The sequence below is a fragment of the Salvia splendens genome, chromosome 17 (assembly GCF_004379255.2).
Source record: "Salvia splendens isolate huo1 chromosome 17, SspV2, whole genome shotgun sequence".
Lineage (NCBI taxonomy): Eukaryota > Viridiplantae > Streptophyta > Magnoliopsida > Lamiales > Lamiaceae > Salvia > Salvia splendens.
Genome location: NC_056048.1, coordinates 28,269,060 through 28,285,344, shown reverse-complemented (window position 1 = coordinate 28,285,344; position 16,285 = coordinate 28,269,060). Strand labels below are relative to the sequence as shown.

The 16,285-nt window shown below is 37.0% G+C and overlaps 2 protein-coding genes across 2 annotated transcripts; both read left to right on the top strand.

Annotated features, from left to right (window-relative positions):
• Window positions 1-448: 448 nt before the first annotated feature.
• Window positions 449-5,298, top strand: LOC121774961 (probable hydroxyacylglutathione hydrolase 2, chloroplastic). Its single transcript, XM_042171883.1, has 8 exons — window positions 449-643; window positions 1,838-2,017; window positions 2,351-2,554; window positions 3,223-3,346; window positions 3,915-4,015; window positions 4,173-4,247; window positions 4,396-4,494; window positions 4,889-5,298. The coding sequence occupies exons 1-8, from the start codon at window positions 578-580 to the stop codon at window positions 5,033-5,035; spliced, it is 996 nt and encodes a 331-aa protein (XP_042027817.1). The 5' UTR covers window positions 449-577; the 3' UTR covers window positions 5,036-5,298.
• A 787-nt stretch (window positions 5,299-6,085) lies between these two features.
• LOC121775340 (3beta-hydroxysteroid-dehydrogenase/decarboxylase-like) lies at window positions 6,086-13,589 on the top strand. Its single transcript, XM_042172419.1, has 12 exons — window positions 6,086-6,453; window positions 7,088-7,177; window positions 7,267-7,400; window positions 7,488-7,658; window positions 7,927-8,043; window positions 8,134-8,213; window positions 10,374-10,563; window positions 11,533-11,650; window positions 12,056-12,230; window positions 12,567-12,723; window positions 13,080-13,146; window positions 13,252-13,589. Exons 1-12 carry the CDS (start codon window positions 6,204-6,206, stop codon window positions 13,446-13,448), a joined length of 1,746 nt encoding a protein of 581 aa, XP_042028353.1. The 5' UTR covers window positions 6,086-6,203; the 3' UTR covers window positions 13,449-13,589.
• Window positions 13,590-16,285: the final 2,696 nt, after the last annotated feature.

Below are 16,285 nucleotides of genomic sequence, written 5' to 3'. Positions count from 1 at the left end.
ATAATGTACTAATTTATTATTGTGATGAAATTTACAATTTTAATTTTTTAGTTTACAGGCTGAGTTAATTATAATAAATAAATTTAAGTACAATTTGCACAGTGTATTCTCCTAATATGAAAAATGCATTTGACCTATAACCGAGTCTTTGGTTTTGCTAAGTAATCAAATTAGAGACAAGGTAAAAGTGTGGCTATTGGGGATTCACAGTAGTATTTGTGTTTTTTTTATACTTGTGAATTATGAAAAAATTGTACTACTAATATTGGAATATTAGGTTAATTTATGGAGTACATTATATAATTTTTTTTCAAAATTAATGATGTAATGTTTTATGTATATGAGTTTTATTTTATTTTTTAATGAAATAAAATTCAAGTATATATGGCATTCCCTGTCATTCTATAGATCTGATTCACCTTTCTCTCTCCTGAAAAATATTTTTGGTTTAAAGAAAGTAAGTGTAATTATTGTTGGTTGTGCGGTGCGTTTTGAGTGTGGGTGTGATATCCGCGTCGTTTCTCTCTCCTACCACTCACCAAAAAGCTAGAAAAGGCGACTGTGTCATGACTAGAAGATGCAGATGATCCTCTGTAGAGCTGTACCTAAGGCCATGGCGTCCTTCCCTCACTCTAGGCCCAGGGTCTCCTCTTTTTTCTTCTCAATTTTTGTTTTGTTTCAGTTTCAAATTCCCCTAATTATGTATCGTTTTCAAATGTTTAAGATTGTGAGTCTTATTTCGGGTTTATGGTTCACACTGTATTCAAATTCGGTAACCAAATGGCGAGATATGTTTGGGGATTTGAGCTATAAGTTTCTAGTATCTATAATACCTTTTGTATTAGGTTTTTAATTGAAGGAAACCGCTGCGATCTAGTTCATTTGCGTGTTGTTCACGTTCAATCGTTCGCTGATTATGTGCTTGTGTGGGGATCGTTTAGTGGATGGAGAATTGTGAATGTGATTCGTGTTTTACGTTTTCACATCTGTGAGAAAATTGTCGGTTGGGGGTTTCACTGAAGATTCTTTAATCAGTGATTCCGATTTCTTTCAATATTTTATTGTTGGATTATTTATTTGTTTATTGTTTATTGTTTTGGCTTTTAGCTGAGAGGAACGACTATGATGATTGATGATGTATATGTGTTCAGATATTCTGTTTACATATTTCTGCTCATGTATAGTGAAGTGAGTACTCAATCTTAGGTAGTGTGATTGATCATTGTGTTTACGTAATGTTTAACCCCGTTGTTTGGTAAATTATGATGATTCATAAGCTGGAGGACTAGATCGTTGGTTGACTGTTGTATCATTTTTACCAATTTTTGCTTGCTATTTTTATCATTATTTGAGTTTTAGTGTAGGCAGCCATTCTGATGTTTGTGTTTGAATAACATGTTTATACATTCTGACCGTTGTAAGTGAAATGAGTTCTCAATTTTGCATGTCTTTAACTATTATTTTAGATTCATTCACTAGTTCATGATATTTGATCCTTTTCCCATTCTTTTGTCTTAGTTATCAAGTTTGATTTGTGAATTAACTGTTTTGCCTCTCAAGATGGCTGTGCCTATTGGTATTAGAAGTATGTGTTTGATTGTATATCTGAAGCATGTCATTAATATTTTTGGTTTGGATATTAATGACTACTAAGCTTTGGGCCTCATTTGGGATTCTTCTTTTGTATGTTGTTTAGGTGATGGAATGCAATTGTAGTTGTTTTTTAAACTCTAATTTTGGTTTCAAAATCAACTTCTCTGATCCCTTTGCTCTGAAATACAACGAAATGGTGTTTCCTTTGATTTACCTAAATCAGTTTGTTGTATTGTCATTTCAGAAGGAGCTATGTGTGTGGCCCGGAATGGGACAACTTTGCCTTAGAAAGAATCTTTTGTATGGATTTATGAGGCTTTTTTCAATGCCATTCAAAACCCTACGCAGTGTTAGCCGGACGGTTGGAGGAGTCTCAAATTTTTGCAGTATCACAAATATGTCAAACAGCTTGCAAATTGAACAGGTGAGTATGGTGTCTGAAGTTTCAGTACAATCTATGATTAAATAATAATAGTTGGCTCATTTCATGATGGATCAAGGAAGAGATTGTGTTTTTCCCAGTGTCTTATAGGAACACTGGACATATGATTTTGACCTTATTGCTTTCGAGGGGTGGGTAAGCTGAGGGCAGTGTTGCATTTGTCTCTGTTTTTGACCTCAAATCAATTTCAAGAGACATAGAAAGAACCTGTTTGTATGCACTTTTGGCAACTAAGTGTGATGTGTTTTTAATTTTTGTATACCAGGGAAAGCTTAAACAATTGTAAATATCTTACTTATTATTCATTTCTCATAGGTACCTTGTCTTCAAGACAATTATGCTTATCTTTTACATGATATGGACACTGGAACTGTTGGAGTGGTTGATCCTTCGGAAGCTGTTCCTATCATAGATGCATTGAACAGGAAAAATTGGAATTTGAATTACATACTCAACACTCATCATCATTATGATCATACTGGTGGCAACCTGGACTTAAAAGAAAGGTATGGTGCAAAGGTATGACACACTCCACCTTTGGTAGCATTTGACCATCAAAATGAACAACCTAGTATCATAGAAATACAAAATAAAATCGCATAAGATGGATGCCTATCAAATCAAACACATTCTATTATTACCTATCGATTGTAACTCAGCTGATTATAACGTATCAATTGTACTGGGTAGGATGTTTTTTGGCATTACTACAAATGTGACTTTTGGTTCATAACTTCTTATACACCTTTTGTAAATTCTGGGATGCTTCAGAACTTTTGCCTACATCTGCAATGCAAAACTGGGTTTTCTCATCCTCCAATAGGATTTTACGAAAAATATAGTGTGGCTCTGATGAACCAATTGATAGGTGGGAAACTAAGCTCCCTAAATAACTTAATCTACTTGTTCAAGTGTGTCTATATAAGTGGATCTGTTCTTAATAAGCTAATTACTGACCCTGACAATCTTACCATGCATGATAGTCAAAGTAGCATTTAGCACCCAACTTCCAGAGGTAATATTTTTTACTACTTTTATATAGAATGTTCTACCTTAGAATTTGTCACTAGTTATTATTTTTAATAATTAGTTGTAAGGGTGAATATGTGTTACTCATTTGCTAGTATTTTCTTGATTATCATTCTTTAATGAAGTATATCAGAGCCACCTCTATATATTTTATGTAGGTTATTGGTTCTGGTCTAGACAAGGAGAGAATTCCTGGCATTGACATAGCTTTGAATGATGGAGACAAATGGAAGTTTGCAAGCCATGAGGTGCTTGTGATGGAGACCCCTGGCCACACAAAAGGTTATACTTAAATGCTTCACTCATTAGCATCATGTGTCGTTAGTTGAAGTATATCAGCTGTAAAAATTTTTCTGAGTTCACTTGCCCTTTTTGTTTAATTAGTGACATATCTAGGTCTTTGTTTTGAGCCCTCCCATAAAATTATTAGAAAGCTAAAGATTGCATGTATTATGTTTGGATATAATCATTTGCAGTTTTTGTTCCTAGTGGGTATTGTGCTATGTACTCCCTCCGTCCCATTGAAGATGACCCACTTTCCTTTTTGGTTTGTCCCAGGCAAGATGACCCATTACTTAAAATGGAAACACCTCTATCTCTACTTTATTCCCTCTCTCTTACTTTACTCTCTCCACTCAACACACAAAATAAAACTGCATAAAATCTCGTGTTGCGCAAGGAAGGGGTCATCTTTCTAGGGATGGAGGGAGTACTGTTTTAACTCAATCACTAAGTATGGTGAGGAGTGAAAAGTAGGTGTTGGCATTTCTTTCTATTTTATTTGTTCTCAAGTACAAGCAGGCATTATTTTCACGATGTTGCCTTACCTATTATTGATCTCTGCAATCAGGTCATATAAGTTTTTACTTTCCTGGATCGAAGTCAATTTTCACTGGAGACACTTTGTTCAGTTTATCATGTGGTAAACTTTTTGAAGGGACTCCCGCGCAGGTAATTATGATGACTTACGTTTCTTGTAAGGTTACAATATTGTTTCATTCACTGTTCACTGTTCACTGTTCACATCTTTTTGCCTGTATAAACTTGCGTCCAAGTGCCATTAGTGATACATATCTGACCGGCATCCTGTGCATGGCTTCTTAAATAGATGCTCTCTTCCTTGAGGAAGATTGTGGCGCTGCCAGATGACACAAATATTTACTGTGGTCATGAATACACATTGGTAAGTTAACTTCAAATCTTTTATGATTGGCCCAAGATACAAAGGCAGTCCTAATTTTTAGGCTTGAGTGCCCTGCTTATATATCTGTGCCCCATGATTTTCTCAAACTAATTGCTTCTTGTGACTATTGGCGTGACATGTTGAACAGAGTAATTCAAAGTTCGCCCTATCTATAGAACCTCAAAATGAGGAGTTGAAGTCGTATGCTTCCCTCATAGCTCACCTCCGTAATAAGGGCCTCCCAACGGTATTTCCTGTAGCCTTATTATTTACACTAAGTTTTCTATTAAAACACGGGGAAATACTTTGCTATGTTTTTCTTTTTGCAAGGTTTTTTTCATAGTATTTTTTAACTTTGTAAATGCGCATGCTCTTCAGCTTATTGAATCGTGCACACAATTTTCCAGTATAACGCTATGAACTCTATATGATTGCATAGCTGCACACAAATTGATAGTGTAGGCTGCATTAAGGCAGAGAGGGATTGTTAGTTGATGAAAACTGTGGAGTGTCAGTGTCTCTGAGACACATTTACTTCCTCGTCTAATTTCTTGCAACACTAAAAACATTTTCATCGGAAGTATGGTTTCTCTCTCTAAATTGTATGTCAAGAAACTGTCTGATATTCTTATGTGCACCAGATCCCAACCTCATTAGGAAACGAGAAGCTGTGTAACCCGTTTCTTCGTACATCAAGTGTGGAAATTCGGAAGTCACTCAAAATACCCGAGTCTGCAGATGATGCAGAGGTGCTAGGTGCCATCCGTCAAGCCAAGGACAACTTCTAGAGTCGATAAGGAGACTGGAGGGAGGTATATTACCAGCGACACTGACTTTTCTAGAAGTCTGCTAAACTCGATTCGTGGAGTGAAGACGACTCATACTGTGGCATTGTTGGAGAAAGAAAGTGGTGACATGGACAGAGTAATGTATGTATAAGGTAGGTCCTTTACAGTGTGTTGGATCCCAAGCTCTGATTGAACTTTGCTTTGTTTGGAAGGCAAGAATTCTCTGTTTTTATCAAATGATGAAATATCGGGTTTCTCTTTTATCCCTCTGAGTTGGTGGTGTGTAACTTTGGAAAATAAAGTTAACTTTCTTTGTTAATAAGCCGGGGGTATAAATTAAATATACTTACTTACCTTTATTGAAGATCAACGAATCTGAAAATTAAAAATAAATTTCTTATTAAAATTGAAGGGTACTGGAGGAAAAAGAAAATGGAATCGATGCTGGAAAGGTTACTGAAATCTTCAACGCAAAGTACTGGAAGAGGCAAATGAAAAGTAGGTAAAATGGCTGTAAAAGTAAAGACTACTCATAATGAAGAAAGCAGTTTGATTTGTTGAATTTGTTCACCTAACTTGAATTTTTTTGCTACGTAATTTCTTATTTGAATGAAACCAACCAATCAAAATCATAGGAAAATATAATCATCAAACCAAAATCTTCTCTTAAAACACATTTTTTAATTGTGGGATGATATTTAAGAATGACTTTTATGTACAAATTTCATGAAATTGGCATGAGTTGGAGTACATGACTCAAAACAATGATTTCAAATTGTTGTAGATTATTACTCTAGATTTTATGGAACTTAAATTATTATAAAAAGTAAAAAATACTTTAAAAAAAGTAGCCAATTTTTTTTTATCAATGTAACAACTTTTGTCACCTATAAATATTGCACAAAGAAAATTCCCAACAAGGCACAGACAATAAAGATTTAGCAAATACTACAATATTCCTTGAGATATAATCAAAATCCAATTTGCAGATAATACAAAAAGGAAAAAGTCCAATAGAAAATTAAGTTCAGTCGACCGACCACTTGATTCCTGTGGAGCCTACCACACAAGATCCATTCCTCCCCCACCCCTGCATTATTCTCTCTCTCATCTCTCTCCCATTCTATTCACTCCGATTCTCGATTCATCCGCGGCCGATTCTTCGAAAATGCCGAAAGAAATCGGTGATTCGACGGACAAACACTCGAAAACCTGCGTCGTTTTGGGCGGCCGGGGATTTATCGGCCGCGCATTGGTGGAGCGGCTGCTCAAACTCGGTAATTGGATCGTCCGAGTCGCCGATTCTCATAAGTCTCCGGAGCTCAAGCCTACAGAGCCGCTCCTAACCGATGCGATCGCCTCCGGCCGCGCCGCTTATTTCCAGGTTGATGTGCGGGATAAATCCCAAATCGTGGAAGGTACTCATTCTGAGCTTGAATTGAAGTTGCATGTTTCTATAATACGATTGATACGTAATGCTCATGGAGGGTTCAGTTTAGTGATTGTATTTGGAGTTTGAACGGATACGTGTTGAAGGTTTTGAAAATTCAGCACATGATACTAGGAATTCAGTTTATCTAATAGATGAGTAGGGATTATATAGTTACACCGTTTAATTTGGAGCTTTTGTTGGGGAAGATGACTCTACTGTACTTCTACATTCCACTTGACTTATACCAAAATGGATATTACAATCTTGATAGAAAGCAATCTCTAGAGAGAAATCTGTTCACTAAAACCTTCCCAAGCTGCAGCACTATGTCTATGAGAATGACTAACAAGATACTTGATACCCTTGTCATTGGAAGAAACAACTACTTATTGCTTTTATTCATTCTTACAGTGAGTTTGGAAACTAATTTTCTATGCAGTTTTGCCTTGTCTGTGATTCTGTGGTTCATTCTATTCTTTAGCTCTTCTTGATTTCGATCAATTTTGTTCTTCATCTCATTAGACATTTTCTTATGTTAAGGCCTCTTTGTAATTTTGTAAAGACAGAACACTTATTGCTCTTCTGTTGCTGCTTAGTAACACCTTTTCATATCTGTGCAGCTTTGAGGGGAGTATCAGTTGTATTTTTTACTGACTCTATGGATTTATTTCCCCAAGATTTTTATCTTTGCTACAAAGTAATCGTTCAAGGTAATTTTTCATTTTCCAGGTAATAAAATAATTATGCGGTCTACTGGCATTTCATCTTGTACTAATCCTTATTTGTCACAATTCTTCAGGTGCAAAGAATGTAGTGAAGGCTTGTCGAGAATGCGGAGTAAAACGGCTAATACACAGCAGTTCTGCTGATGTAGTTTTCGATGATGTACATGACATATGTGGTGGAGATGAATCCTTGCCATATTCTGGGCAAGTATGTGTCTTAGTGAAACTCCTTGTCTCTCTCTTCTACTCCCCCTCTCTCTCTCTTAGTCACATTTGTCACGAACATATGCTGCAGTTCTGGGATATGGTTGCTGACCTTAGGACTCAAGCTGAGGCGCTGATCTTGTCTGCAAATGGTGCTGACGACCTCTTAACTTGTGCGCTTCGTCCTTGCAATGTATTTGGACCTGGAGACCCGCAACTCATGCCCTTGCTGGTGAATATGGCAAAATCCAATTGGGATAAGGTGCGGAAGCTACATTGCTATCTCACAAAGATTTTGCAAAAGATATTAATTTATCTTCCAAACACTGTCTTGTTCTGCATTGAGTAGATGCCACGTGTTTCTCTTGATGATTGACTACTGAATGATCAGTTGCATGCTTCTGCTCATTATATTGGAAAAAGTACAAATCATAGGATCTTTCTCTACTATTTCCCTATTGCTCGTTCTATATTATTAATTGAGTTGGGTATGTACTTTTTGGAATTAGTAATAGGCTTTCTCATTTCAGTTTATTATAGGAAGTGGAAACAATGTGTCGGACTTCACATATGTTGATAATGTTGCTCATGCTCATATCTGTGCTGAAGAATCTCTAAGCGCTCGGATTGATACTGTGTCTGGAAAGGTATCTTCAAAATTTCAGCTCTTCTTTCTTCTGTCAATTATCAATCACTCTCATTTGTGAAATAGTGTTTTGTGCTGATATATATTTCAGGCCTTCTTTATAACAAATCTGGAGCCAATGAAGTTTCGGGAATTTGCATTTCTTTTCCTAGATCGTTTGGGGCACCCAAGGTACTATTCTCTCATTGAATGTTAGATGCTACAAACTTCCCAAAACGGTTCCTCTCTTCTTGAGTTCTTCACCAGTCTCATAGGTGCATTGAGGCTTTTGTCCAAACTCTTGAAGATTTTGAACAGGGAGAATGGCTGTTAGACCTTATGAATTAATTTATCAGAAAATATGACCATCATAAGAGAAGAAGTCTTTGGTGGATGAAACAATTAGAGGGAAAATTGGGTTTGTAGGCTAGTTTGCCTTTAAAATAGCGTAAATGTACCCATTTTGTTATCTATTCCATAAATGGGAAAAACGCCACCCTCGTTGGCGTGTTTTTAAGTGAAAACGCCAACCGTATTGGCGTTTTACAATTAAGAACCGTATGTGTCGTCGTATTGCATGTACGTTGAAAAACGCCGACGCGGTTGGCGTTTCCACCTTGAATTAAGACGTCTATGGAGTTGGCGTCTTCACCTTGAATTAAGACGCCAATCTTGATGGCGTGTTTCACAAAAACGCCATCTCCTTATCGTGGGGATGGAGCGACTAATTACCACAAAGAATTATCGTGGGGATGGAGCGACCTCACATCGTCGTTCACCTCATTAAACGACCACCCCCCTCCATGCATGCGCTGGCACCACCTCGCCGCCGCGTCCCGCCTCTCCACCGACTCATGCGGCGGGCACGCTACCAGGTCCACCACCGCCCTCCCCGCCGCCCTCTCCAGCATCAGCCGCTCGTTGCTCGCGCGAGGGAAGCTCTCCTCCAGCTCCTCGAAGTAAACCCTAAACCACCTCAAGCACGCCGCTGAAGGCTCTACAACACCGATACGTCACCCTGTTGCCGTATCGCGTATCGGATACGTATCCGATACTGATACGCGACGGATACACCGACGATACGTATCCTGGGCGTATCCGCGAGGTGGGCCGTATTGGGCCGGGAAACCTCAGATTCGATACGTATCTTCGGTGGATACGGCCCAGTTTAAAGCCCATCTAAAGGAGCCCTGTTGAAAGGAGTATATAAGCAGCGGCTAATGTGTTGCCCTACCCCAGCTCGTCCCCACGCCCGACTCGCGCCTGCGCCGCCACTGCGACGACGACGACGACCCACGCCCGCGCGGCTGCAGCAAGGTTCTTGACATCGTTCTCTCCCTTCCCCTGTTAGAGCTTTCAATTTCAGCAGTATGGCATCTCCAAATCTGAGTGTAATAGACCTTTAATGTCTCTATGTTGAATTAGAATATCAATTTTGTAATTTATTATGCACTATTATTATTTATTAAAAAAAATAGTTAAAACGTATCCGCGTATTGGGTTGTTTGGGAAAGAGCCGTACCCGCGTATCCGTATCCTTCGGATACGGATACACGTATCCGTATCGGTGCCGCATAGGCTGAAGGAGGTGGCGCTTTGTGAAACACGCCAATCCCACTGGCGTGTATAACTTGGAGAATTTTTGGCCTTTTTTTCCACAACGGAAGGCAACATTCTGTATAGACTCGCCGACCGAATTGGCGTTTTTTGTTAAACACGCCAGTGGGATTGGCGTTTTTCAACGTACATGCAATACGACGACACATACGGTTCTTAATTGTAAAACGCCAATACGGTTGGCGTTTTCACTTAAAAACACGCCAACGAGGGTGGCGTTTTTCCCATTTATAGAATAGATAACAAAATGGGTACATTTACGTTATTTTAAAGGCAAACTAGCCTAGAAACCCGATTTTCCCGCAATTAGATGGTCTAATCTTTAATCAGTTGGCTTTGAATATTTAATGTTGTTATTGAGCAAGTTTTCTTGGACAAAAACTTCCCTTTGATATGAAAAGTCTAGTTTCCTGATGAATGAAACCTTTTCAGTTAATAACTTTCTCACAAGTAATCAGTTTCATACCTTTTGCATTTCTACTTCCCTTTCCTTTTTCTGCTAACTGGCAGAAACCGAAGTCCTCTAGCCTCCACCATACATTTATCCCTTTTTCCCGTCCCCCACTTTTCATAACCAGAAAATTGAACTGTAGGTGGTTGCTTGTAGCGATATATGGACAACCTCTTGTGCTGATGGTTTCATATCACTTGTGTTGCAATTTTGATTTACTGGCCTGCAGTTGGGATGAATGTTCTTATTGTTTGATCTATAGCATTTTACTTATCTTGTTGCAGGCCTTTCTTTAATATTCCACCTCTCGTAGCTGAACACATATTTTCTTTAATAAAATTGCTTCATCGGAAGTCAGACTTCAAAAAGCTTGATCCTTCTATCTCTATTTACAAGTTAGCTTCATGCACGAGGACATTTAGTTGTCTTGCTGCTCAGAAACATATTAATTACTCACCAGTTGTTTCCCTGAAGGTAACATTTTCCATTCTCTCTTTAAAAACATCTCCTACTATAATTTGTAATAAGAAAATTCACTTTTCATACTCTCTTTTGAAGTACCTAGAAGAGCTATATACTATCTTTGTTGCTCAAATAATATTGAAAGTATTAATTTTCGAACTTGTGAAGGTTGGTTTGGTCTTATCTAGATGAGTTGATGAAGTAGGGAAAAGTAGGATGAATTTTACAACTTGCTCAAAGAATATTGCTTTGCAAGATGACTTGCAAGTCCCACTAATAATTTCGTCAACAGGATAAGCAAGTTATTCCATGTTCAACTCGTGTCGACTCTTCTCTATAATGATGACTGATGACTTGGCTGTGAATAACTATGAGTATATGTGTATCGAGATAGATATATCAAATACTCATGCTAGCAGGTTGTCTTGAGAAATGAATGGCCCCATACAAGACTCTGAGGGTGTTTTTGGATCCTATATATCAATACACTTACAAAATGAACATGGTAAAAATTAAACATTTGGTCCCCCTAACCTTACAAATTCCGAACTTATTACATGTTCATCTATCTATAGAAGTAGACTAAGTCCATTGATTCTTTATCTAAGCAAGTTGTTGTGAGAATTTGGGATGGGTTGGTATTTTATCGTTAAAGAACTAAAGTCAGGTCGAACATTTTGAAGTTAAACTGCTATTTTTTAAGTCACTCAATTTTGTCTACTCTTTTATTTTTCATTGCATCAGTGCATCTTACATATACAAAAAGTTTATTGACGCTTATATTTCAGAATATAGATCTTTGTCAGCTATTCTGTATAGTTTTTCTTGCATCTGGAATATGGTTCCTAGAATGAAGATTTCCTGTTTAACAATTTATGTCACCAATGTACTTGTCCAGTAGCTTGGGAAGTACACATCCCAAGTTTGAGTAGGTTGATCACCAAATAAATGCCTTAAAGTGGGGACTGTTGTTTGTCACAGGAAGCGATGACACTAACTGTTGATTCATTCTCCGATTTGGCCATAGAGCCAGTTTTTATGAGATACAGATGCAGCGATGAACCATCAAAAATAGAAAAGCTGTTAGGCGGTGGACAAGGTTGGTTTTATTTTCCGGTCCATGGTATCACAATGCAGTCATATATTTTTTGTTCTCGACTTTTAGGTTTCTTCAATTTGTCAATTCAATTAGATGATGTTTGGAACAGAAGTCCCTGTTAAATCAGTGGCCTTGCTAATTCAACTGCACTGTCTCTTATCATATAAAATATTGTGTTACTTGAATCTTTGGCATAATGGATAGCATAAGCCTTTCCTTTCCCTCTATAAACTGAAGTATCTTAACTCTCCCCCCCCCCCCACCCCCAAACAACAAAGCACCCACTCGCTTTTGGATAGATGCCACATCCTCTGTATGGGATGCAATTAGGTATTGCGGAAAGAGATGCGTAAATTTTTTTTATAATCTCTGTCACGTTGGTGACACTGTGCTATTTTGCTGCAGTTGCTGATATTTTGCTGTGGCGTGATGAGAGGAAGACCTTTATATGTTTTGCATTGCTTGGTTTTATGTATTATTGGTTTTTCCTGTCTGGGAATACTTTTGTTTCATCTCTTGCCCAACTGCTGCTGCTAACCATCATATTACTTTGTGGGCACCATGTTCTACAGTTGTCTGGGTAAGTTTGATTTAAACTATCCTCTTTGCTTGTCAGATATCTCTCTGCTAGTTTCTTCTCTTGGATATGAGGTTGTTTTTTGCTGCGAAGATTAATTATGTTTATTCTTCCATATAATGCCGTAGCAATGTCTTTCACATGTTCATTATCGTACTCTGGTTTTGGACTTTTTTCTGAATCAAACAACTGCATCTGATTGATTGGCAGGTTACAATATTTTCTACAAATAAAATAAAATACTCAGCATTATTATCACTGAGTGAATATATCGCGTAATTTCAACATCGTATTTTTTATTGAAATCATGTTCAGTTATTTATAACACATGTTCTACAGATATGGATCCACAGTTCTTAGATTACCACCATCGTGTTTTGAGATCTCAGAAGTTAATGTGAGAAGCTTTTTCTTCGCGATGAAATGTATGTGGGATAAGGTGGAGTGCCTGATCAAGTCATTGGCTCAAGGAGAAGATTGGCTTATCTTTTTTAAGGTATGTATTTACTGAACTTTTCCTAATTTGAAATGGTTTGTATTAAGTCCAAAATGGTGAAAATTCAGTCCTTTGCAAAGACTTGATGGTAGATGAGTTTTTTCCAATTGATATACTTTCTTGAATAAGCATTTGGTAACATGCCTTTAATATAAGAGCGTCCTTTGTTCCTAAATTGCTCATGTTGATTTTTTTTATATTTGATTGTTCGTGGGGGTAGAAGTTTCTCACATAACTGATGAGGCACACATTGCTTGGAGTAATCTTCTGTGCTTTCTGTCATTTTTATCATCTCCAGTGTATCCAATGCTAATGTAAAATGTAGATAGCTTTAATTTGTTTTCTGTTGATTACAGGTTGCATCTTTCATGTATGTTTTCAAGTGGATTGTTTCCCAGTACTTGGTCCACGCCATTGGTCTTGGTACGTCGTGGACAGCAGTGCTATTTCTTTTGATCATATGCGCTTGACTTGGTTTCAAATTTTGATATCCTTTAATGATTTCTCTTCGTGGTCAATCAATTGCAGCTTTGGTCTTTGTGTTCAGTGTGTGCTTCGTGTACGAACAATACGAGGAGAAGATTGATGAGATAGCAGTAATCATATACATGATTGCCAGTAAGCTAACAATCTTGCTGGCTAGCAAATTGCCAAAACCTAACTCTAGCTACAATCCGTTGACGGAGAAGGGATCTAACCGTAGTTTGTTAGATGACAGGCAATAAGATCTGGGTCACCCCCATCGTTTTGTAACCTTACTCTTGTAACTCTGTAACAAACTTTTGTAGATATATAGTTTAGCTTGTTTAGATTACAATGGTATAATACTATCATAGATATCCTAAGATTTGAATCTCTTGCTTTAATTCGAGGTGTCACTAGTATATTTCTTTAGATGATTGGTGCAATTTCAAATAATATAATGAAATGGTCATTTTATATGCTCGGAGTAGTGTATAGATAATGAGGATAATATGTTATGACGTAGTGTATAAAGATAGTGACTAGTGAGCAGTGTTGTTAAAATCGCGCCCCGAGCGCGCTTGGGTCGCGGGTCGCAAGGGTCGAGACCGACGTCGTCCCATTGTGGGAGGGTGGGACGAGATTCAGGGGCCGCCGTTGGGGCAGCTGAGACGGCTGGGGCGAGCGGCTAGGGCGAGCGGCTGGGGCGAGGAAGAAGATGAAGATCGTCGGTTTCACTGACGAACTAGCGTAGAGAGAGAATGGGGGAAGAATTACAGGGAAAGTGAACCAGCGTAGAGAGAGAATGGGGGAGGGATTACAGGGAAAGTGAAAGAGAGAGAATGAGGTGGGGGCCACTTCTGTTTTGCTAGTTGGTCTTCACTCTTGACTGGTGTATATGTGTGTAAATAGTAATTTCTTATTTTAATTTTCATATTATTATGAATTTGAAAATACAAGAGAATATTAGATTTTAAAATATAAAATTATAAATATTATATATAAATCGAATTTAAGAATGATTTCATACTTTCTTTTAGCGTTATTGAATTGTATACATAAAATTGACTAACAATATATGTATTTTACTATAATAATGTTGTGATGTTCTAATTTAAATAAAAAATACCTTTAATTACCAATCAAAATTACATTCAAATCTAATTAAATATGTTGTGATGTTCTAATTAAATTAAATATATGTTGATTTTTATTTAACTATATAACTAATTTCTTAGAGAATTGCAACGACGCTTTATTTATTTGTTTAATTTAGAATTGCGATTTTATAAATTACATTTTATAAATTACGATATTATTTAGTTAATTATTTTATATTTTGCAATTTTTTTTAGAACTTTGATGATTTTTTATAATAAAATTCAGTTATTTAGTTATGTTATGTTGTTTAAAAATTTATATTTTTCGTATAATCTTCTTTTTTAATATGGAGTAATGATGTATGTAGATTTATTTGATGTGATAAACATTCAAGCAACAAACTTATAAAAGAGACACAAATATAATCAGCATTCGGCTATTCTGGCGCCCCGATTCGTGGGTCTCTCGCCCCGTCGCCCCATCGCCCCGCGACCCGGGGTCCCCCCTCATCGCCCCGGGGCGCCCCGCGACCCTAACAACACTGCTAGTGAGTATAATATGTTGTGTAGGAGTAGTATCTACAATTATTATTTGAAAACTATGTTATATGATTACTTTTTCGATCATATACTTTGTAATACAGTGGTTAATGAGACGAATCTACATTTATTATCCTCGTTTAACTATATTTAAATTGATATATTTTTTGGAAAAAAATAATTGAGATACTTATTGTAAGAGTCTTGATCTGTTGGGCGACTCTTGAGCGACAATGCCAGATCACTACTCATGCACTCCTTCCTTTTATTTTCTTCTGAATTTCTCTCTCCTCTCTGCTTCGAGGATTTGGATCCCCTGCGGTGCACAACACTGCTGTGCACCTTACAAAATAATTTTTTAATAATAAAAAAAATATATTTTTTTTATTGTTTTGTGAGGTGCACAGCAGTGCTGTGCACCGCAGGGGATCCAAATCCCTGCTTCGAATACCTACATCTCTCTGCAAAATTGAAAAAAAAGATCTGATCTCTACGTATCTTCCACAATTTTCACCGCCTAATTCTGGTTTTTTATCAGTCATTAGCTATAGATACATTCAACAATTTTCTAATCTTCTTCCTATCTCCCTTCTACAATTTTCTCCACCTAATTCTTAGTATTTTTTAAATCACAGTCAGAAGCCATGGTTACATTTAGCAACTTTCTGATTTCTGTCAAAGGAGGATAGCTGCTGACGATAATTATCACCTAGAAAGAGAAAGGTTGAAAAAAATCAAGAGTGAAATTGTGGTCAGAAAATTGAAAATTGCAGAATGTTTTATCATTCTTGGTGTATTCTTTATTGTGATAAAGAATTGAGAAGAAGAAAATTAAAGAAGAAAGAGAATTGCGCAGGAATATTACAGTGATATCTTTTAATTGAGGAGAGAAATTCATTGAAGAAAAATAAAGGAATGAGTACGGTGATATTGAATAATTCCTAAAATTTCTGCAATTATTTTTCACTACCAAAATGAAAAATTTCAATCACCCCTTTATCATAATAATTGGTTTCTTATTCTTTTTACACAAGTATGAAAGAGATATTGCTTTTTTTATTGCATAGAAAATGGAGAATCTGCAGAGAAAGGAGAAGAAGAGTACTACTGTACTAGGATGCAAAATTTGCAGATATCGTTTTGGCGAAAACTCATCGGAACAAAATGACTTATGAATTTAAATGTTTTGCACAGAAGGATGAACATCTCAATTAGAATGAATTTTTTGGTATGTCCATGGCGGAAGAACAGAATTCGTGTTTGTGGCCTTGTGGGAGAAAACGAAAGAAATTAATATGAAATAAAATAAAAAATGATTATGTTAGTGCCATGTCAGCAGTAGCTTAGGTAGCGCTCATATAAAAGCGCGCAGCACATCATTCCTCCTTATTGTAATTTAAGATTTAAGATAATTTTAAGGAGCGAGAAAGAGTTTATGCAATGCTATACATGTCAATTAC

Bases quoted from the DNA above. Each gene is read 5' to 3' on its own strand.
- LOC121775340 (XM_042172419.1), top strand. From the start codon at position 6,204: ATGCCGAAAGAAATCGGTGATTCGACGGACAAACACTCGAAAACCTGC. The intron at 7,178-7,266 runs GTAATTTTTCAT...ACAATTCTTCAG, and splicing joins CTACAAAGTAATCGTTCAAG to GTGCAAAGAATGTAGTGAAG. The intron at 12,231-12,566 runs GTAAGTTTGATT...CATGTTCTACAG, and splicing joins CATGTTCTACAGTTGTCTGG to ATATGGATCCACAGTTCTTA.
- LOC121774961 (XM_042171883.1), top strand. From the start codon at position 578: ATGCAGATGATCCTCTGTAGAGCTGTACCTAAGGCCATGGCGTCCTTC. The intron at 4,016-4,172 runs GTAATTATGATG...CTTCTTAAATAG, and splicing joins TTGAAGGGACTCCCGCGCAG to ATGCTCTCTTCCTTGAGGAA. The intron at 4,248-4,395 runs GTAAGTTAACTT...CATGTTGAACAG, and splicing joins GTGGTCATGAATACACATTG to AGTAATTCAAAGTTCGCCCT.